Source organism: Gopherus flavomarginatus, chromosome 11 (genome assembly GCF_025201925.1).
Source record: "Gopherus flavomarginatus isolate rGopFla2 chromosome 11, rGopFla2.mat.asm, whole genome shotgun sequence".
Taxonomy (NCBI): domain Eukaryota; kingdom Metazoa; phylum Chordata; order Testudines; family Testudinidae; genus Gopherus; species Gopherus flavomarginatus.
The window spans coordinates 42,868,608-42,892,544 of NC_066627.1; the positions used below are offsets into that span (position 1 = coordinate 42,868,608).

General features: G+C 41.9%; 1 protein-coding gene across 1 annotated transcript in view; it reads left to right on the forward strand.

Moving 5' to 3' along the window:
* CDH26 (cadherin 26) overlaps window positions 1–23,937 on the forward strand; it is a 32,201-nt gene continuing 8,264 nt past the window's right edge. Inside the window, exons 1-11 of the mRNA XM_050917774.1 lie at window positions 1–86; window positions 9,594–9,671; window positions 10,588–10,710; window positions 11,998–12,159; window positions 13,294–13,441; window positions 15,691–15,857; window positions 16,218–16,346; window positions 20,369–20,554; window positions 20,741–21,009; window positions 21,594–21,736; window positions 23,304–23,537. Coding sequence (XP_050773731.1) covers window positions 54–86; window positions 9,594–9,671; window positions 10,588–10,710; window positions 11,998–12,159; window positions 13,294–13,441; window positions 15,691–15,857; window positions 16,218–16,346; window positions 20,369–20,554; window positions 20,741–21,009; window positions 21,594–21,736; window positions 23,304–23,537 — 1,672 coding nt within the window. The 5' untranslated portion in view covers window positions 1–53. The remainder of the gene's footprint in view (window positions 87–9,593; window positions 9,672–10,587; window positions 10,711–11,997; window positions 12,160–13,293; window positions 13,442–15,690; window positions 15,858–16,217; window positions 16,347–20,368; window positions 20,555–20,740; window positions 21,010–21,593; window positions 21,737–23,303; window positions 23,538–23,937) is intronic.

The following is a 23,937-nucleotide window of genomic DNA, read 5'->3' on the forward strand; positions in this document are numbered from 1 at the left end:
TGCGGTGCAGCGGCTCAGACCCGCTCGCGCTCCGGCCACCGCCTCTGCTGGCCATGGGGCGCCTGGCAGCGCTGCTTCTCCTGGCGGTAGGTGCGCGGGGGACCGCGGGGGCTGCGGGGCACCGGGCGGTGGAAGAGGCTGGGGCAGCCTGGAGCGGTGCACAGGCAGCGGATGCGGGAGCTGGGGAAGCTCCGGAGAAAAGATACATAAGAGTCTGCCTAGGCGCCCCCCGCACCTGTGCAGGGGTAATTCAGTGCTACCAGCTACACCCCACCGCATTAAACTGCCCCACTGCGGTAACGCTGGTTAGCGGGAGGGGGAAGCCTTTGGAAATAGAAATCTTTGCCCTTGAAATAGTTTGCCTGTTAACCAACCTACCTTCAGAGAGGCGCTGATCTCAAGGAGGTGGGCTTGGCCAACTTTGGTTTTTGTTTTTTAATAATATCACTTTTAAGCACTTTGATTTTTAATCAATTTACATTTTCATAGTTGTGGGAAGTTATGGAGGGGCCAGACACTAATTATTTAATGACAGTAGATGAGATTTAAAAAAGTTAAGGCTTTATAACCATTAAAACATAAGTTGTCAACAGCATAATAGACAAAGTAAATATCCTTAAATCAATTCTAGTACATTTTGAAGCAGAATTTTTCTTACATTGTCTAAGCTGTAAATTTAAATCATCATGGATGGAAATTTGTCAGTTTGTGTATCTTTGGTGAAATCAATGTTTACCAACAAAAATCTAATCCTTAAAAGCCTACAAATCAATTAATCAATGATTTAGATAATGGCATAGAGCAGGGGTTCTCACACTGAGGGGTCAGGACTCCTCAGGGGGTCGCAAGGTTATTACATGGGGGGGTTGCGAGCTGTCAGCCTTCACCCCAAACCCTGCTTTGCATCCAGCATTTATAATGGTGTTAAATATATAAAAAAGTGTTTTTAATGTATAAGGGCGGTCACACTCAGAGGCTTGCTATGTGAAAGGGGTCACCAGTACAAAAGTCTGAGAACCCCTGGCATAGAGAGTACACTTGTAAAGATTGTGGATGATATCAAGCTGGGAGGAGTTGAAAGTGCTTTGGAGGCTAGGAATAAAATTCAGAATGATCTGGACAAACTGGAGAAATGGTCTGAAGTAAATACAATGAAGTTCAGTAAGGACAAATGTAAAGTACTCCATTTAGGAAGGAACAATCAGTTGCACACCTACAAAATGGGAAATGACTGCCTAGGAAAGAGTACTGCGGAAAGGGATCTGGGCTAATAGTGGACCACAAGCTAAATATGAGTCAACAGTGTAACACTTTTGCAAAAAAAAGCAAACATCATTCTGGGATGTATTAGCAGGATGTTGTAAGCAAGACATGAGAAGGAATTCTTCCACTCTACTCCACGCTGATTAGGCCTCAACTGGAGTATTGTGTCCAGTTCTGGGTGCCATGTTTCAGGAAAGATATGGACAGATTGGAGAAAGTCCACAGAAGAGCAACAAAAATGATTAATGGTCTAGAAAACATGATCTAAGAGGGAAGATTGAGAAAATTGTGTTTGTTTAGTCTGGAAAAGAGAAGACTGAGAGGGGACATGATAACAATTTTCAAGTACATAAAAGGTTGTTACAAGGAGGAGGGAGAAAAATTGTTCTTCTTGTCCTGTCCTCAGAGGTTAAGAAGCAATGGGCTTAAATTGCAGCAAGGGAGGTTTAGTTTAGACATGAGGAAAAACTTTCTGACTGTCAGGGTGGTTAAGCACTGCAATAAATTGCCTAGGGAGGTTGTGGAATCTCCATCACTGGGTATTTTAAGAGCAGTTTGGACAAATACCTGTCAGGGATGGTGTAGATAATACTTAGTCCTGCCTTGAGTGCAGGGAACTGGACTAGATGACCTCTCGAGGTCCCTTCCAGGTCTATGATTCTATGATATAGGTTCTTTTGGGCAAAAAATAACCAAAGAAGTTGAAGATATTGCTACAAGGTAAAACAATGGAAATAATACATAAAGTGTTGGTACCAATCTCAGTCCCCAGTTCTACAAAGAATTACTTTAAAGCATATGAATAGTCCCATTAAGATGAGTGGAACTACAGTAGAACCTGAGAGTTACAAACTGACCCATTCAACTACACGCTTCACTTGGAACCGAAAGTGAACAATCAGGCAGCAGCAGAAATAATAATAATAATAAAAAAGCAAATACAGAACAGTACCATGTTAAATGTAAACGACTAAAAAAAAAGTTAAATTTTTTTTTGACAAGGTAAGGAAACTGTTTCTGTGCTTGTTTCATTAAAATTAAGATGGTTAATGTCACGGAGTCCCCGGGTGATACTCTGGAACTGCTCCCCACAAAGCCAGTCAGGTCTCTGGGGAGCCTCCTCTCCCTTGGAGCAGACTGTTTTCAGGGTAAGAAGCTCACACGACTTCACCTTCATGGGTCTGACCTTGGAGCATTCAGCATATGCTTCTCCGTGTGCTTCCCACAGTGAGTCCACCCAGGCGGGGTCCTAGGGAAGCACAGGGTCCTGCACCCCCACTTCGCAGTCAGCAATGACTCTTAGCCAGCCAGTAAAACAGAGGTTTATTAGAAGACAGGAACACGGTCTAAAAAAGAGCTTGTAGGTATAGAGAACAGGACCCCTCAGCTGAGTCCATTCTGGGGCCCAGCAAGCCAGACAACCCCGTGTGCACTCACTTCCCGTCCCCAGCCAGCTCCCAACTGAAACCCCTCCAGCCCCTCCTTCTCTGCGGAGTTCTTTTCCAGGGCCAGGAGGTCACCTGACCTCTTTGTTCTCCCATACATTTAGCATCCTCTTGTGGGGCAGGGGGGCAGAACTCGGGCCATTAGTTGCCAGGAGACAGAGTGTTGGCCAGAAACTGAGGCATCCACACAGTATTCAGAGGAAACATTAAGAACAGTTCCACTTTGTCACAGTTCAAAGCAACATTTTCTTCTGCATAGTAAAGTTTCAAAGCTGTATTAAGTCAATATTCAGTTGTAAACTTTTGAAAGAACCACAACATTTTGTTCAGAGTTACGAACATTTCAGAATTACAAATTACCTCCATTTCTGAGGTGTTCATAACTCTGAGGTTCTACTGTAGTGACATGCTTGAAGTTAAGCCATGCCATGAAAGGGGGAACAATATTTCTCTGATCAGCAGTTCACACTTTTGTATGCTGTTTAAGGAAATGGGTATGGACCGTGGAGTAACTTCATTACTTTCAGATACAATAAAGCAGACCTTTGTACTGTGCTTGTGCTTAATGCCCTTTATGACAAAAACTTGGTCTTCCATGGAAAAGCTTGTTTGTGTTTGCAGATAACTAGTTCTACATAATATCCTTTCATATACTATTGTGATGTTCTCCTCTGGTGTAATTTGGTCCCGTGATCTGCTCGGTCACTCCAATCTTTGACTCTGGGAGTCAGCCTTACCCTGCTCTGCTATGAGAACCCCACTCCTGGGCTGTTCACACACAGCCTCCGGCATGTAAGCTGCTCTCAGCTACTTGCAACCGAATGACACTAGCCAATATCTCCGGTCCCAGACCCAACCCTAGGAACCTCCGTCTCGCAGTGTCCAGTTATGCCAACTGGACGCTGCAAGCTTATATGAGTTCATCAATTTAACAAAGAAAACTGATATGTATCAGAGTTCTTATCCCAAGGGGAGCCTCTAACATGCTTCAAACCAAACACACTGCTTTAAGTAGAATAAAAAACCCAAATGTATTAACTATAAAGATTATAAATCAAAGCATACCAAGTCAGATCTGGTCAAAAGAAATAAAGGATTCTGTCATTTGTTCAGCTGCAGAACTCTGCCAGCTAACAATTGGGACAGTTTCCTTAATCTCTTCCCCTGTGCCTGAGAGAATGTTGCCTTGTGCTGGAAAGGAGCTAGTCTCAGCCCTCCCATATTTGGAAGCAACCTGATTCCCTGTGTTATAGAGCCGCGGTTTGCCGCTCCAGGCCAACATTTTCATAGTTGTGGGAAGTTATGGAGCGGCCAAACACTAATTATTTAATGACAGTAGATGAGATAAGGCTTTATACCCATTAAAACACAAGTTGTCAACAGCATAATAGACAAAATAAATAAGTCTAGTACATTTTGAAGCAGAATTTTTCTTACATTGTCTAGCTTTAAATTTAAATGATCATGGATGGACATTTGTCAGTTTCTGTATGTTCGATGAAATCAACATTTACTAACAAAAATCTAATCCTTCCAAGCCTACAAATAAATTAATCAATGATTTAGATAATGTCATAGAGAGTACACGTATAAAGTTTGCCGATGGTACTAAGCTGGGAGAGGTTGAAAGTGCTTTGGAGGATAGGATTGAAATTCAAAATGATCTGGACAAACTGGAGAAATGGTCTGAAGTAAATACAATGAAGTTCTATAAGGATAAATGTAAAGTACTCCATTTAGGAAGGAACAATCAGTTGCACACCTACAAAATGTGAAATGACTGCCTAGGAAAGAGTACTGCAGAAAGGGATCTGGGGTAATAGTGGACCACAAGTTAAATATGAGTCAATAGTTTAACACTTTTGCAAAAAAAAGCAAACGTCATTCTGGGATGTATTAGCAGGAGTGTTGTAAGCAAGACACGAGAAGGAATTCTTCCACTCTACTCCACGCTGATTAGGCCTCAACTGGAGTATTGTGTCCAGTTCTGGGTGCCATGTTTCAGGAAAGATGTGGACAGATTGGAGAAAGTCCACAGAAGAGCAACAAAAGTGATTAATGGACTAGAAAACATGATCTAAGAGGGAAGATTGAGAAAATTGTGTTTGTTTAGTCTGGAAAAGAGAAGACTGAGAGGGGACATGATAACAATTTTCAAGTATATAAAAGGTTGTTACAAGGAAGAGGGAGAAAAATTGTTGTTCTTAACCTCTGAGGATAGGACAAGAAGCAATGGGCTTAAATTGCAGCAAGGGCGGTTTAGGTTGGACATGAAGAAAAACTTCTTAACTGTCAGGGTGGTTAAGCACTGCAATAAATTGTCTAGAGAGGTTGTGGAATCTCCATCATTGGGGATTTTTAAGAGCAGGTTGGACAAACACCTGTCAGGGATGGTATAGATAATACTTAGTTCTACCTTGAGTGCAGGGGATTGGACTAGATGACCTCTTGAGGTCCCTTCCAGGTCTATGATTCTATGAAATAGGTTCCTTTGGCAAAAAATAACCAAAGAAGTTGATGATATTGCTACAAGGTAAAGCGATGGAAATAATACATAAAAAGTGTTGGTACCAATCTCAGTGCCCAGTTCTACAAAGAATTACTTTAAAGCATATAAATAGTCCCATTAAGTTGAGTGGAACTACTGTAGAACCTAAGAGTTATGAACTGACCCATTCAACTACACGCTTCACTTGGAACCGAAAGTACACAATCAGGCAGCAGCAGAAATAATAATAATGATTTAAAAAAAGCAAATACAGAACAGTACTGTGTTCAATGTAAATGACTAAAAAAGGGAAACTTAAAAAAAAATTGGACAAGGTAAGGAAACTGTTTCTGTGCTTGTTTCATTAAAATTAAGATAGTTAAAAGCAACATTTTCTTCTGCATAGTAAAGTTTCAAAGCTGTATTAAATCAATATTCAGTTGTAAACTTTTGGAAGAACCGCCATAACATGTTGTTCAGAGTTATGAACATTTCAGAATTACAAATTACTTCCATTTCCGAGGTGTTCATAACTCTGAGGTTCTACTATAGTGAGATGCTTGAAGTTAAGCATTTGTGAAAGTCTCTGCAGAATTAACTATCATAAGCAAACCATTACTGTGCAATGCTCCTGCTGCAGAGGATATTTGTGTGTGTGTGTGTGTGTGTGTGTGTGTGTGTGTGTGTGTGTGTGTGTGTGTGTGTGTGTGTGAGAGAGAGAGAGAGAGACAGGTGGTGGGTAGGGGCTGATGGCGAGTTTCCACCCTACCCCTGCCTCTGTCTGAATTTACAAGACAGCATGCTGACACACTCTGCCCCCCCAAAACACACTTTGTCTCCCCCTACATACACGCAACACACTCCCTATCATACTCCCCATCCCCTCATTTGAAAAGCAGCTGGCAATCTAGTAGGATGCCCATGGAACAATGGGATTGGGGAACCTGCATTATGTGACACTGTGCCTGCCCCATTGAGCATTGCTAACCCTTTCCAAAGCACGCTGCAGCCACTTGCACACTGGGATAGCTACCACAATGCACTGCTCTCTGTGGCATTGTAAGAACTGCTAATGTGGACGTGCTCCACAGTCACAAGGAGCAAGTGTGAACACACGGCAGTGCTTTCCCTGCTGCTGTCTCCAAGGGCTGGTTTAACTCCCGGTACTCTACATCTGCAAGTGTAGCCACAGCCTGAGTCTGTGTTGTAGAGTGAAAGGAAGGGAAGTGTGGCTGGAACGGTTATGGGTTTTACCAGGCACAGACTGAGTTATGGCCACATTCTGTTACTGCTTGCTGAGCACCTGAAGCCAGCACTTCTCAGGATATGGTCCTGTGGAAATGGCAGAGAATGACTTGCCTGCCACATGTACTGGAAGGGTGTAAATACCGAAGACAGAGAAATCAGCATGGAGAAAAAAAAAAAAAAAAAAAAAAAAAAAAAAAAAAAAAAAAAAAAAAATTGGGAAGAAGTTCTAGCCAAGTGGCTGTAGCTAAAAATAATGGAATGAAATGAAGAGAAGGGTAACTAGGAGAGCATGTAGCTGAGCTGAGCTTTACAAGATAACTTCCCATGGAAAATGGTGAAAGCCCCATCCAGTGGGCCATTTTGTTCAATCAGTTAATGAACAGCAATTGATATTAACAATGGATATCACAATATAGTCCTGGGAGACACTTCAAACTAGCATGTGAAGCATTAGAACGTATACATTGGGGGATCAATCCTGCACTCTCCCCAGGGGATAGACTAGAGGACCTGATAACATGCCATGAAAGGAGGAACAATATTTCTCTGACCAGCAGTTCACACTTTTGTATGCTGTTTAAGGAAATGGGTATGGACCTTGGAGTAACTTCACTAATTTCAGTTGCAATAAAGCAGACCTTTGTACTGTGCTTGTGATTAATGCCCTTTATGATAAAAACTTGGTCTTCCATGGAAAAGCTTGTTTGTGTTTGCAGATAACTAGTTCTACATAATATCCTTTCATATACTATTGTGATGTTCCCCTCTGGTGTAATCTGGACCCGTGATCTGCTCGGTCACTCCAATCCTTGACTTCGGGAGCCAGCCTTACCCTGCTCTGCTGTGAGAACCCGCTCCTGGGCTGTTCACACGCAGCCTCTGGCATGTAAGCTGCTCCCAGCTACTTGTAACCGAATGACACTAGCTAATATCTCCGATCTCAGACACAACCCTAGGAACCTCTATCTCGCAGTGTCCAGTTATGCCCACTGGACTTGCAAGCTTATATGAATTCATCTGTTTAACAAAGAAATTGATATGTATTAGGCTTGTTATCCCAAGGGGAACCTCTGACACACTTCAAACCAAATGCACTGCTTCAGGTAGAATAAAGAAACAAATGTATTAACTATAAAGATAGATTTTAAGTGATTATAAGTCAAGGCATAACAGGTGGGATTTGGTCAAATGAAATAAAAGCAAAACGAATTCTAAGCTGATCTTAACACTTTCAGTGCCCTTACAAACTTATATGCTTCTCACCACAGGGGGGCTGGTTGCTCTTCAGCCAAGCTCTCCCCTTTGATCAGTACTTCAGTCGCTTGGTGTGGTGTCTGTAGATGTAGGTGGAAAAGAGAGAGAGAGAGCATGGCAAATGTCTCTCCTTTTTATCATGTCCTTTCTTTCTTCTTGGCTTTGCCCCCTCCCACTTCAGAGTCAGGTGAGCATTACTTCATCGCAGTTCCAAACTGACCAAAGGAAGGGGGGTGACTCCCTCGAGAATCTAAGGGCTTGTCTATGCCACACAGCTTTTAGTGACAAGGCTGGGTCGACCCAGCCTTGTTGCTAAAAGTCAGCATGTGTAAACGCTCTTTGTTGGTACTTTGTCGGCACTTTTGCCGACAAAATACTTCCAGCCCCTGCCGATAAAGCTGCGTTCACACTGCTACTTGCATTGGCAAAACTGTTGTCTTTCATGGGGGGCGGGGGGGCTTTTTTAAGTACTCATGAAAGAAAAACGTTTTGTCAATAACTTCACAGTGTAGACCTACCCTAACAGATTTTTTTGTTGCTGCCTACGCCAGCATCTTTTGTTCCTGTGAGGTGGGGCTGGGTTTGCCCCATACCTGCCCAGATGAGGTGTGAACTGCCTGTCTGCTCTTAGAAAGTTCTTGTCTGGGCCTGCTTTAAGCCATAAGGATACATTTTCAGCCTCACAACTATATACATGAAATTATAACCCATAACATAATTATAACATCACTATAACAGCAATACTTAGTACATCATGAGCCTTCCATAGACACCCGACATGACAAACTTTGCATTGGATACCACACAATCATTTTACAAGGATGAACATGAGGGTGCTGGGTGTTCCCCCGAGGTACAGAGCATCACAACTAAAGAGACAGAAAGCTCTCAAAAGGATGGGCTTTCTCTTCTGGTTATAAACGGCACTCACAACACTTGATCCACAATTACATTGCAGTTGCAAATCAAATAGTTTAGTGGTCTTGACTGCCCTTGCAAATAATTTTGCAAGTACAAAATTGAAAATTCTAGTTTTGTGGGTACAGGCTACATCTGGAAAATGGAGCCTAAGTCTCAGCTTTGTTGAAAACATACCCCCACTTGTGAGCTCAACACTGAAAATGCCACAGCTGTGAAAGTTGTTTTGTAGAACTTCTTTCTTTTAATTTGCAAAGGAGCCCAAGGGAGTTAGATAGCGACTGAAATTCCATGGGAGTTGGGGTCTTGACTCCCTTAGTCTCCATTGAAAATCTCAACTGCAGACCAAATAGAGTGGGATTTTTAAAATTGTTCATGGTTGGCATGGTTCTTCTCCCAACGATACTGACATCAGCGGGAGGAGTGTTAAACCACCACTGAGTGCTTTTGAAAATCCCACCTGACAAGTCCTTGTTTTAGGACCTAACACTTTTAAGCCATAAAAGTCAACGAGCTCACTCTTAAAGAAAAGAAATAATTGACCACTTGCTTGTGTAAGAGTACCCTTCACTACAGTAATTATCCTTTTAGGTTAAGTACTGGTATGTTGTAGGACTGCGTATCAGAATATTAGTATTTCCTAGTATTTGTTTGGATTTGGAAAAAAACACAAATTTATGGAGTCAGGTGTGAAGCAACACTATTACAAGAAGATAAACAAATTTATGATACTAGCAATTTTTAGTAAGTTCTGGAGAGATAAAGAAACTCAATCCACTATGAATCAAGCTCTGTTTTATACTTCACAATTTGGGAAATGCTTGATGAGAACTCTTCTTAGAGTCAGATGTCTTTTGGTTCCTTTTTCTGTTTGAAAAGGCAATGTACTTTCTGTTGTGTAAGTACAATATTACATAAATCTCACAGACCGCTTATAATTAGCCATCCCTCTAATTAAAGCCATTTTGTTTTATAAGGTTACTGCTGCCAGCAACACCTCTCCTGAAAAGGACAGTGTCCGTCTAATAAAGACCATCGGCAAGACAAGCAGCAAGGTTTGTTAGTCTACTAATTTACTTAATAAATAATGTATTTAAAATTGGGAGTAGAGTGATATGTAAATATTTAGGATTTGCAATGCTAGTCTTGGCTTGCAAGAAATCACCATGATATAAAAAGGCAGGGAAGAATTAGTTGCATTATTAAAAGGCCAGGTCACGCTCTTTGATGAACCCTTTATGCTTGAGAAGTAGAAGGGAAGAGTGGCCTATTTGCAAAAGTGTTTCCATCAGGTACCTGCCCCCCTTGTATCTAAGTGCCAAATTTGTTCTTATGGCTGCGCCTGTTAGTATGTATGTTTGGGGAAAAGTTCACTCCCTATTAGAGGAAGTATTAGAGCAGGGGTAGGCAACCTATGGCACGCGTGCCAAAGGCAGCATGTGAGCTGATTTTCAGTGGCACTCACACTGCCTGGGTCCTGGCCACCCATATGGGGGCTGGGATCTGCATTTTAATTTAATTTTAAGTGAAGCTTCTTAAACATTTTAAAACCTTGTTTACTTTACATACAACAATAGTTTAGTTATATATTATAGACTTATAGAAAGAGACCTTCTAAAAACGTTACAATGTATTACTGGCACATGAAACCTTCAATTAGAGTGAATAAATGAAGACTTGGCACACCACTTCTGAAAGGTTGCCAACTCCTGTATTAGAGAGTAGACAGGTACAACACTTGATCAATCACTTTCTTCCTTCTTGTCTATTGTACCCCACATAGGGCTGGGAATCAGGAAATTCCAAGTTCTAATCCCAATTCTGTTGAAAACTTTAATGATTTTAAAATATTAGGTTTATACTCAATACTTTTATAAAATAGTTTAATCATAAAAGCAAAATGTGCAATTCACAATCTATTGGGAGAGTCACCTCTCACTTTGAGACCTGAATTCATTATTATATCAACAGGGGATGGATCATTATCAGTCAGAAAATCTTCATCCTCTATGGCGTACAAAAAGGAGATGGATTATAACCACCTTTGAACTTGAAGAGGAGGACAAAGGACCATTCCCCAAACTTGCTGGAGAGGTAAAACAAAAACTCTTAGTAAGGATATTCCTCTTTCCTCTATAGAATACTATCCATCGCAGATTGAGGCCTCCAATGTAGTGGGATGGAGAGGCTGCCACTCTTCCACTGTGGAACATGACTGGTCCTCATTTGAGAGACTGGTACCTTGCTTACACACCACATAAGATAGAAACATAAGAACTGTCATAGCAGATTGGACCAGTGATCCATCTAGACCAGTATTCCTTCCCTGACAGTGATCAGCCCCAGCTGCTTCAGAAGAAGTGAAGAAATCCATGGACAACTCAGGAAAAAGTGTCCATAGGAGTTGTTTCTTCCTATGAGTTAGCATTAGGTACATTAGAGTTTATATGGAGGAGAAAGTCCAATAGAAAACTAAAGTCTTTGTTCCTTATTTGATTAATCTTTTGGTCTTTCATGACAGTACATTGCCTCTCATTCCATGGCTACTTAGTCTCCTTAATAGCCTCTTGAAGGGATTTTGTGGAAGACTTTTTGAAAGTCCAACTGGTTCTCCATTATCTTCTGGTTGTTGTTTTTTTGGACACACTAAAAGAACTGCGGTAGGGAGGTTTGATATTCCTTTACAGAAGCAGTGCTGGCTTGTCCCTGTCATATTATGTTCATCTAGGCGTTTTTTTAATAGTATTCATCTATTTTTAATTGTCATTTCAACAAGATTACTTGATAATGAAGTAGGGTTCACTAGTCTGTAATTCTCAGGTTCTCAGAGTGATCATATCTTAAAGATAGGCATAACTTTTTGCTGTTCTCAATATCCGCTTTTACAGTTGCTGATTCTGATGAGTGATTATAGATTTTTGGTAACAGCTCACACCTTTTGTTCTTCAGTTTCTTCAGAACACTTGGGTCCAAGTTAAGTGGGCCTGGGGATTCGCTGCTCTTTAATTTGAGTTTGTCCTTGCTCTTAATACATTAGGGTCCAATCCAACTGGCTTTCTATTAATTTCAATAGGATTTGGATCAAACCCTTAATTACAAAGGCTCCATGAGTACTATGAAGATCTCCTACTTCTGGTAAAAATTGCTTCTTATAAAAAAAAATTGGCATCACAATTTGAATTAACATAGTAGCTAGAAACATCCTATGGTATTTATTCTCCCAGAGTGTGGAGTCATATAACTATGACTATATAAATGTACCAGATGAATATGTTGTCCTGAACTTTTTTCAGTGTGTCTTTAAAACCTTTAAATTCCAGTGCTGAAACTTAATCCTTATGATACAGTTGGCTTTTCACTAATGCTCCATTTCTTTTGTAGCTGTTCAACAACGTGTCATATAATATGTCCATAAAATATTTAATCAGTGGACCTGGTGTAAATGAATCTCCAGAGTTTGGGTTGTTTTCTATAGAAGACGATGCCAATGGACATGTGTACGTGCATCGTACCATTGACAGAGAAAACACCCCCTTTTTTAAGGTAAATAGAGTTTAGAAGAACAGTTAAGCATATGGCAACTCTAAATTACTCTCCCAGTGCTAAATGTTTCATGTGAAGGAGAAAATCCAGTAGTAAACTCAAGTCTGTATTTGTTTGTTACTTTCTTGCTTAACTCTTATGATAATAAATATCATAGAAGAGTTATCATAAATAAATATCTGCATGGCCAATGATCTCCATAAAATTGCTTCAATTATCTAAACATTGATCAATGTCCTTGTCTAACCTTTGTGCCATGCTTGAAGTGCTGCAAACCCAGAATTTTACTCCTTGCATAGCTACAGTGATATTGCTATAAAGCTGCACAAGGAGTTCTAAGGAAGCATGGTTGAACCTGAAGTCTAAGGTTCTTGTTGTACACCTCATGATAAATTGCAGTTCTAGCAGCAAAGTATGAGTTGTAAAACCATAAACTATTGGCCTGTGGTACAGTGCTATTGCACCATTACTGTTTCTGGAAGCAAATTTATGCTGATGTATAAAGGAAGTATCGATACTGGTCATCAGAAAATTCCTTCTCCTCTTGTATGCAGATGTCAGAGCTCAATGTTTAGGTACCATAACCAAAGGATGGCCTTTGTATTCAGGGAGGCTAGGCATTGTGAACCGCCCTCCTGATGTAGAGTTGGGCCCTCTTCCACCACATGAGTTATTGTCTGGTGCTGCCCCACAAGCACAGTGTGGAGAGGAAACCAGGCCAAGCTGGTGTATAGTTGCAGCAACTCTGAATGGCCTAGAAAGAAGCCTGCCAAGCCTGGTCCACAAACTACATCAAGTGGACCAAAAGGCAGGTGCCGCAATGGTCTTCTGAATTTACATGATGTGTTAGATTCTCCCGTTGCTGGGTTATTTTGCACAGCTGCATTTCCATTTTATCTATGTATTTATTTTTACAAAAAGTCTAGAACTTTACCATGTTTAGTTTTTAAATGCAGATGGTAATTGTTTTGAGTTGTACTAACTTTGCCAAGTGAAGCAACTTATTGTTAGTGATGCAAAGCAAAAAAAAAAAAAAATAGCCAAATATGTTTATAACTGAAATGGCTTAAAGAGATTTCCTGTGCAATTCTGACAGCTAACTTTTTTGTTTCTGTATCGATATCCATTACTCAGATACGTTTTGATGTTGCACATACAATGACTGGGAAGATAGCGGACAGATCTTTATTTTTCAATATTAAGATTAAAGACATTAATGATAATGCACCCAAGTTTCCCAAGGAGGAATTTAACATTACTATAAAAGAAAACCATGATACAGGTAAGTGCTATCTAAAGAAGCGATTTCTAGTGGCTTGTGGGGTTTTCCCCCTCCCCTGTAGTTTTATTCAAATATACATAGGTTTAGGGCAGTGTTTCTCAAACTAGGGTCGCCGCTTGTGTAGGGAAAGCCCCTAGCGGACCAAGGTGGTTTGTTTACCTGCCCCATCCGCAGGTCTGGCTGATTGCAGTGGTGCGGGCTGAGGGACATACTGACCACCACTTCCAGCAGCTCCCATTGGCCTGAAGAGGCGAAACGCAACCAGTGGGAGTCGCGATCGGCCAGACCTTTGGGTGGGGCAGGTAAACAAACTGGCCCAGCCCACCAGGGGCTTTCCCTACACAAGCAGCGACCCCTGTTTTGAGAAACACTGGTTTAGGGAGTGAAAGAACAATTTTCCATTTCTGTTGGAGTCATAAGTAATGTACAGACAGGTCACAATTCTGTAAGTACCAAATAAAAGGTGCTTACAGACTGTCACAAGTAGCCCCATTGCCTTCAGTACCATGATACTTGCTGTTGTTTTCAGACTTGGGCCCTATAGTAATTCCTTTGCTACTATCACCTCTGATTGCAGTATGGCAATTGAATTAAGTCTTAACTAAAGGAAGAATTGGTCTGAAATCAGTTTCTTGTAAAGAATGCAGCAAAAAAGAGAATGCAGTTTGGGGAGTCATTTTTATCATGCAGTTGAAATGATGTTGCAAAGTTTGAGGCTTAAAGTCGTATTTTCCTTGACCAGAGAAGGTTCATAATGAAAGCCCTGCATGAAGTGTCTTAGTGTGCATGTGAGAAGCTGTAATGCCCAAGTTATTGTGTACATCAACTTTAAATACACATTGGCAGCATGTTATACATAAACACCAAATATCTTTAGCAAAACCTCCAGCATCCTTGGGTCTGGTACCTTTTTATCAGTCAAAACTTGCACACAATTGTAGAGAACTTAAAGGGATGAGAAGTAGACAGGGCCAGCTCCAACCTGGAAATAACAATCCCAGGGTCATACACTGTTGATGTCAATGGCAAAATTCACATTGATTTTAGTGGGAACAGATTCAGAGCCTTTCTACATAATTCCAGTATCCTTTATCTCCATATGGAACACAGTCATTTTCAGCAGTAGAGCTTTCATTGTTCCTGGCAGGCATGTGAATCAGTTGTCTAGTGGTTGGACTTGGAAGCTGATAGGGCCCTGCTCCTTACAGGAGGTGCTGAGCATGTTGCAGGATTGGACCCTTTCATCCTTACAGATAAGAACATAAAAGCTGCCATACTGGGTCAGATCATGGTCTATCTTGCCCAGTATCCTGTCTCTGATAGTGGCCTGTACCACAGCTTCCGGGGCAATGAAGAGAACAGGATAATTATGGAGTGATCCATCCTGTCATTCTTGGCTTCAGGTAGTCAGAAATTTAAGGCAGTTGTGAGCATGGGGTTGCATCCCTGACCATATTGCCAAATAGCCATCAACGGATCTATCCTCCATGAACTTATGCAGTTCTTTTTGAACCATGTTATACTCTTGGCTATCAGAACATCCCATGGCAATGAGTTCCACTGGTTAGTTGTGCATTATTTGAAGAAGTACTTCCTCTTGTTTGCATTAAACCTGCTGCCTATTAACTTCATCAGATGACCCCTGTTTTTTTGTATTGGTTGAAAGGATAAATAACACTTCTCTATTCACTCTTTCCACATTTTATAGATCTCTATCATCCTCCCTTAGTCATCTCTTTTCAAAGCTAAGCAGCCCTAATATTTTTAGTTTTTCCCTTGCATGGAAGCCATCTCTGAACCTTTTCCAGTTCCACTAATGAACCAGACGATAAACAAAAAACTGGACTGGGTGTGCTCGGAAAGAACAGTGATGTGAACACACAGTGTGAGGCTGACTGGCAGCACTGCTGGGTTAGAAACCAGCGAATGTTTAGTAAAGAAATACAGAAATGCAATAAATATCTTTATAGTATCTCTCTCTTACAAATTTCTGTCCCTAAATGAGCTAGAGTAATTATAATAGTGGGAGAGGAGGCAGGAGCTGCAGAGGAAGAGAAACATAAGTGGCAAACCTCAGTCCAAATGTGGAGAGAATATGTGGAGGTACAGAGGAGTCTAGTGGACATGCAGAAGCCTTGGAGTAATGAGAGGGGAGGGGAAGTAGTAGAGAGGGATAAAGGTCATTAGGCCCAAGCACATCCATGTCAGTAGTGAGCTCATATAATAAATGCTTCAATTCTTCATCCTAGATGAGCCAGTTTTCCAAGTGACAGCCCTTGACAAAGATGAAGAAGACACCGCTAATTCTCGGGTGACCTATTCCCTTACTACACAGACACCCAATCTGAAAGAGCCCAGATTTGACATCAATCCTACCAGTGGTTTTATAGTGATTTCAGGATGCTTGGATCATCAGGTGAAGTACCTAATATGTTATGATATATACTTGCCATGTATATTTAGGTAAATTTAGATTCATATAGGAATCTCTGGAGTACGGAGAGATTCACAAGTATAAATACACCTCTACCTCGATATAACATGAATTCGGATAGAACATGGTGTGCAGTGCTCCGCAGTGGCGGGGCTGCGCGCTCCGGTGGATCAAAGAAAGTTCAATGTAACGTGATTTTACCTATAACGCGGTAAGATTTTTTGGCTCCCGAGGACAGTGTTATATCAGGGTAGAAGTGTAGTTTAAAGGATCAATTTTGTAGCAGCAACCAGACACTTTTTCCCAACCTATATTTTGGAAGTTAATTAACTTGTTTTTCAGACTGCCAGCTCTTTCAAGCTTCTGATCAAAGCCAGAGACCATGGTACTCCACAAATGTCATCTACTGCAACAGTTAACATTGCCATTGAAGATACAAACAACCACCTGCCTGTATTTACCAAGGAAAATGTAAGGAAAAAGTGCACTACTTTACTGAATCATCCCAAGACAAAGAAATATCAGTCCTGCCAGGTGCCGAGTACGCTCAGTGGCAAATTAAGAGTGCTTGGCACCTTGCAAGATCAAGCTAAACTACATATGGATGTGAGTTATTAACAAAACAGCACTAAGATTTGGGGGTTGTGATGGATACTCAACTGAACATAAACTCCTAGTGCGACACTGTGGCCAAAAATGCTAAGGACATCCTGGAATGCATAAACAGGGGAATCTCGAGTTGGAGTAGAGAGATTATTTTACTTCTATATTTGGCAATGTGTGCCTGCTGCTGGAATATTCTATCCAGTTCTGGTGCCCACAGTTCAAAAAGGATGTTGATATATTGGAGTGGGTTCAGAGAAGAGCCATGACAATGATTAAAAGCTTAGAAAACTGGCCTTTAATGATTGAGCTCCTTGAGTCTATCTATTTGGATTATCCAAGAGAAGGTTAAGGGTTGATTTGATGACATTCTATAAGTATCTATCTGAGGTAACACATATATAATAATGGACTCTTCAGTCTAGCAGAGAAAGGGATAATATGTCTGGAAATTAAAGCTAGACAAATGCAGACTGGAAATGAGGCATACATTTTTATTGATGTGAGTAACTAACCATTGGAACAATTCATCTATTGCTGACAATTTTTAAATCAAGGTCAGGTGTTTTTCTAAAAGATCTGCTCTAGGAATTATTTTGGGCCTGTTATGCAGAGGTCAGACTAGATGATCAGAATGGTCCCTTCTGGCCTTGGCATCTATGATGTCAATAGAAATCTCTTAAATGTTGACAGAAAGACATTTGACAGGATGTCATCAATTTCAGTGGATTCCCATGAACTGATATTGGCTCCTCTAAAGGTTTTAGTGCCATTTCTGTAATCAGGTGCTATTAAAACAGCACTTACATGTTGTAGAAAAGTGGACTCACTGCTGTCATGCCCTCTTTTGGCTGGGCATGGCATAGCAGGAACTCTTCTTACCAATAGCCTCTCCGGCCTTGCAGCAGTCTGAGTCTTCTTGTGACTCAACCCTCTGGACAGGCCACGTTTAGTCCCATCTCTTCTGGAGTAACAGAGTCTGATAAACAATGGAGTGGCAACCTCAAGCCAACTCTCCATCCCAAGTCCTAACACAGTAGTCCTTCCACAAGTGGTCTCCAGGATCTTTTCTGGTGGCCAGTGTGGAAACCCAGACCCTCTTCCCCTCTGGGTTCCAGTCTAGGGACCCTGTAGAAAGCAGCCAAGGTCCATCTACTCAGACTCCTTGCTTCCTCCCCGGGACCACTTCCAATCTCAGCCTGTCCACAGACCTTTCCTACCAGCCCCTTCCTGCGCTCACTGTGCACCTGCATGTCTCTCAGGCACTCCCTTCTTTCAGGGCTCTGGCTTGTAGGATTCTTCCCCAGAGTTCTTCGCCAAATCCCAAACCAGAAGTACAATCTGACCCACTTCCATCCCTGCCACGCTTGAATGTTAGTTCTTCACAAGTCTCCTTGGTACTCTACTTTTCAGCTGAACACTGACACCCCAGAGCTGCCTCCCGCAAATCTTGCCTCCATTTTGAGATGCACCACACAAACTAACTCTCCTCCTGTAGCTTTTCCCAATTCTCCTCTCTCCTGACTTCTATCAGACCATTCTCAGAGAGCAGGAACTCCCAGCCTCCTCTCTTCTGACTCTCTCTCTAACTGAGTTTTCTCAGTCCTGACTCTCTTCTAGGTGGACCAGCTAATTGACCTACTTAGCACCTCTCTGGGTTCCGGGTTCCAGCTCCCAGGCTCTTGTTAATCTTTCCAGTGCCAGTGTGGGGTTTACATCCCATTATACCTACGTTCTCAAATGCACATTATAGAGTCAATTAATTTTAATATAGCTGACAATTGGAAATGTTGATTGGATCACAACCAGAATTTTTTCACATAATGCTCTGTACACCTGGCTACTTATGTACCCTCTGTATATCCCACTGTAGAAGTTAAGTTTTGTTGAGTTGTATCTACTGTCAGGTCAGAGGATAAAACTGTCTCTAATACCGGCAGCAAGGTTCTCTCAGAAGGGGGCTTGCTATGACAATGGGACCAATGAACCAAGCTTGCCTAAAGAAAAGTGATTTTTAAAAGGGTTATGGATTAATCAACAATTACCTTGGAATTCTGGAAAAGAGCTCAAACTTATGGCCAGAGTTGATCTGAGGAAGAGCCTGATGCGTGATGAGAACCTTGTTTGTGAACTGAACGTGTTGCTAAGTCCATAGGCTGTTTTTTGTGTAAAAAATATTTTAGGTAGATGTAGTTCCTAGATGACTCTGGAAGGAGGATAGTGAACAGCCTGGCCTGAGAGCTTTATAAAAAACCTAGAGTGATTTTGAGGAGAGTGGGACCAGTTTGGGTGTTTATTGTTTTGTTTCATGGTCAGGATCTTCCCTTTCCTTTGTTTTCTTTTTCTTTCTGCTGAGTTACGAGTCTCCCCAGGATGATTACAACCTACTGGAATGCAGGGTCAATGTTCTTTGTGTTTAGCAATGCATCCTCCACTGTTGTGGACCTGGAAAGCATCAGTGGGTAAGGAATGGTGTCCCTAGCCTCTGTTTATCAGAGGATGGAGATGGATGGCAGAATAGAGATCACTTGATCATTGCCTGTTAGGTTCACTCCCTCTGGGGCACCTGGCATTGGACGCTGTCAGTAAACAGATACTGGGCTAGATGGACCTTTGGTCTGACTCAGTACGGCCGTTCTTATGTAATTGCTTTCTCTGCTGAACCAGAGGCTGAGAGAGAGGGGAATCCTACCTCATCCAAGAACTAAGGAAGTCCGGAACTCTTCTCCTGAAGCAGGCTTCCTGACCTCTAAGAGACTAGAAATCCTCTCTGCTTGAGAAAGGAGCCATGACTTTAGTCTGAGCTGAAAGTAATTATAGCCACCCAACTACCACCCAATCTCCAACCAGCATGCTCTTTCCATTTCTCCTCTGCTATCTCCTCCTTTGTTGTTTGGTTTTGGGGAAAGCGTTCTGAAAAGCTTATGAATTAGCTGAGGATTTTAGGGTTCTAGTCCAGTTAATATTTTCCATTTGTGTATGAAAAATTAAAACTGGTTTTGTAACTTGCCTGTTCTAGTGACTGAAGGTGAGAGGCTTGACAGGGTATGTGTGGCTATTAATAAGTTAAGGTGCAGACCAGGAGAAAAGGGTTTTACATTGCAGCATTGGCCACAAAGTGCACAAAACAAACATCTGACTAAGACTTAGTCAGACCTCTGCCTATGTAATTCACTCCCCAGGACTGTTTGCCAGAGTTTGAAAGCTTCAGGGCAAAAATGCGCCCTGTTTCAGTAGGTTTCTGCATGAAGTTTGGGTTTTGTGGGGATAAAACATGCTAGTTAAGTTCTATGGTTCTTTGTAGACATCGTGATTTGTTCACTCCATATGGGTATAAGCTTCCATGGTCTCTGGCAATGGATCGTTCTTTAGATAAGCTCCAGGATACAAGTGCTAGATTCCACCACCCTTAATCACGTTGAGTAGAACCTTGTTTCATGAGTAGTTTAATTGATATCAATGTTAGCTCGCAGAGTAAAGTGCTACTTTATGTGAGTAAGAGAGGCATCATTGAGCCCTAAACAAAAAATTAAAATTACCTGCAGAAGATACAGAATCTGATGGAAGTAACTATTATTAGGGAGATATTTGCACTGTGCAGAATTATGTCCCCATCCAGATCTTCAGAGATTACTCAACCTCAGGCCATATCCACAGAGCCTCTGCCATCCTGGGGAACAGGATCCTGGAGGAAGCTGTAGGAGAGGGCCTAGTCTGCACTGGAGCTGCACTGCCAGGGAATAAGGACCCTAAAGCTAGTGCAGAGGAACAGGGCCTCTGTGAAATGGATCTTCAGGGCTTGGAAGTGTGATGGGAACCTGGATTGATGGACTAGTTCAATGTGATGACTCCTGGTTAGACATTGATGAGACAATCCTCTTTTTTTTCAGTATCAGTGGCAAATTGAAGAAGGCAAAGTAGGACCAGGCGTGTTAAGGCTCCAGGTGGAAGATCAAGATTCTCCAAACACACCTGCTTGGAGAGCAAAGTACAAAATAGTGAAAGGCAATGAAAAGGAACAGTTCATCGTTGAGACTGATCCTGAAACAAATGAGGGCATTTTAAGTGTTATTAAGGTAATATTACTGAAGCCGTAGATTTGATACAACATGGCATTTTGTAGCATGGACAGATTGATTGTAATGTTAGTAGTTGGAGCTGCGTGTAAGTTGGGATCAGTTACTGCTCTCACTTATAGAGAGATGATCTTTCCACAGGAAAAGCCATAATTTCTAATGGAAACTTCTCTTTGGGGTTTGTAGCCTCTGGACCATGAAGGTGACTCAGAGAAGATACTTGTCATTTCTGTTGAAAACGAAGAACCTTTATTTTCATGTCATAAAGGGGAACTGAGGAGCCCTCCTGTAGCCCCCATTAGTGTATCCGTGGCTGTGAAAGTCCTAGACAGAAATGATGCTCCTGAATTTCACCCTCCTACACTTGTTTTTCAAAAAGAAGAAGGCGTGAAGCCTGGGACGAGGCTCGGAAAATATTCTGCTGTAGATCCAGATGTGGTGCCAAATAAGATTAAGTAAGTGGAGACACTGTAAACACTGAGCTGGGGAAATTGTTAAGGAACATAAAGGAAAGAGCGTTTTAACTTTAACAAAGAAATCTCTGCTTAGTGCAACTGTTCTAAACTGTATGTTGGAGCATTAGACTGACTGGATCCAGCCAACCTTCCAGACTTAGACAGAAAATATCTAGTTTTGCTTTTGGAATAGTAAAAATAATGATTCCAATAATACAGTGCTTGCTTGGTCAGAACTCCCATTGACTTCTTCCTTCTTGAACTGGAATGGAAACTAAATCATCCTCTCACCCTTAACAGTGATTCCTCCAGGCTCTGGGTAACGCATATTAGCACTGGTGTAGGGGACCCTTGCATTGCCACTAGCTACACTGCACATGTTTTGGCTGATAAAGAAAATTCAGTCCCTAGTGAAGCCACCTCATCACGTTTCATCAACAGGAAACACTAAACAAAGTGAAGTCCCAGAGTGAAAATATCTGAGGCTTAAAAAGATACCAGGAGATGTAATGGAACTTGTATTTGAGTGCGTAAGATATTTAAATAATTGCGTGGCCTTGGATTTTTTGTCTTGTTTTCTTCAGATACAAAGTAGTTCATGATCCAGCAGGGTGGGTGACTGTTGATGAGAACTCTGGCGTTATTACTGCCATGAAAGAACTTGATCGGGAATCCCCCTATGTGAACGACGGTGTTTACCCCATCATTATTCATGCCATAGATGATGGTAAGTTTTTTTGCTCAGATAGTAGCAAATGAGACCATTTCTGAGTATGTGCTGTGAGCATTAGCACCACTGTAGAGAGGAATAACAGCTCCTGTTGCTGGAAAAATAGTTCCTGTTGAGGAAGAATGGGGTACTTGAGTCCATTGCACAGTGAATAAAGTCTTCACATGCTGCTATGTGTCTGTAAGTCTTTCTTTTCAGGACTCCCTGATTTGTTTTGTATCCAGAATGCTGCTCATTTGCGTATTTGTTCAGAGGATCAGATTTTCAGTGACACCTGTCAAATTCTCCAGGCACTCGTGTGAAGGATAAAGGCACAACTATCATCACAATATAGCAAATAAACATTCAAAGAAAACTGATTTCCCAACAGCCTCCTGCTTAAACCCTTCCCACTCTAAAATGCGCTCCACTCTGTCTCCTAATCAGTGCCTCAAGTGAGCGCCTGGGAAAACAGGCCAGACTTGTACTGTGTCCTGAAGTTCACCAGATCTGAGCTCTAGAGGACCAAGGGAGTGTGACAAGTGAAAGCCTCCCTCAGTGAGAACGGCCTGCTACTAGCCTAACTTAGCAGATAAGGGTGCTGTCAGCTCATCACTTCAGATGATTGCAGCTGTGTTGGGAGCTTGCAGAGGGAGAGGTGGGGCATTGCAGGTCTCAAACGACACCTCTGATTTTACCCAGACACTAATTAGCTGCAGTACAGATGATGGATTACATGGGTAGGGCAGTGCTAACAATCCCTCATGTACTGATGGGAACTGAGGCACAGAGATGGACTGACTTGCCCAAGTTCACACAAGAAATCTATGGCACAGCAGAGAATTGAACCCTGGTGTCCCAAGTACTTGACCATCCACCTTCCTTTTGTACTTCCTTCTGTGATCTCATAATTGGGGCAGGAGACTTGGGGAATGAGAGGGAGGACTATGTTCTAGTCCTAGCTGTGACCTTGCTGTGTGCCCTCTGATAATGCATCTAACTCCTTGGTATCTCAGCCCTGGGCTACACTGGGGGTGGGGAATTGATCTAAGTTATGCAACTTCAGCTACGTGAGTAACGTAGCTAAAGTCAACATACTTAGATCGACTTACTGTGGTGTCTTCACCACGGTAAGTCAACTGCTGCCACTCCCCCATCGATTCTGCTTGCACCTCTAGTGGCTCTGGAGTACACGAGTCGACGGGACAGGGCTCGGGGATTGATTTATCGTGTCTAGACTAGATGTGATAAATCGATCCCTGCTGGATCGATCGCAGCCTGCCGTTGCGGCAGGTAGTGTAGACATACCCTCAGCTAACCCATTTGGAAGAGGGGATGATGATATGTATCTTATTGACAGTAGTATCAAGGGTTAATTATTACTGGCTAATTGATTATTACTAATAAAGCATATTCTCAGGTTAAAGACACACTATGAAATGATTGACTATGAATCTGAATGGAGGATCAGTACAGAAAATCCTAATATCCTTACATCTTGCTAATGTATTAACTTAGGGACTAACAGGAAATGAATTGGGCAGGAGAATCATGTCAGATTGTTACCTCTGTTTTCTCCACCTAGGTGTCCCACCACAGACGGGCACTGGCACCATTCTGCTTTACCTGTCTGACATCAATGACCACATGCCAACATTAGTCACGCGTTTCTTGGAAGTCTGTGACAAAGCAAGACTAACTCCTCTCATCATAAAGGCGGAGGATAAGGACTCCCATCCATATGCCAGTCCTTTTACATTTAAACTCACTGATGACTCAAAAAGTATAAAGCAAAACTGGAGATTAGGAAAGAGTTTTGGTAAATTCTTCCTCCCACACACTCTGTGAAACCCCTGCTCACTTTGTCATCCTGTCACTGTTTCACATAGGCTTAGTCATGTTTACCATCTGTTATTTATTATCACTTCAGGGTTTTAAGTTCTGCACTCCTACCTCAGAGCAGATTCAGAGTAAATCCACTCTCACTTCAGTGGAGTCACTCCAGAGTTACACTGGAGTAACTCTGGAGGTCGGAATCCGCTTAGATGTCTTTTAATACAGTTGTCCATGATTACAGGCTCAATAGGATTTTGCACCATTCAGCCTTCTGCTTTGAGGCCTCTAAAATCTCACATATGGCAAGAAACGGTTTTCCATTGGGATTATCGACACAGTAACTATGGAACTGAAGGCATTACACATATTGGAAAGTGATAGAT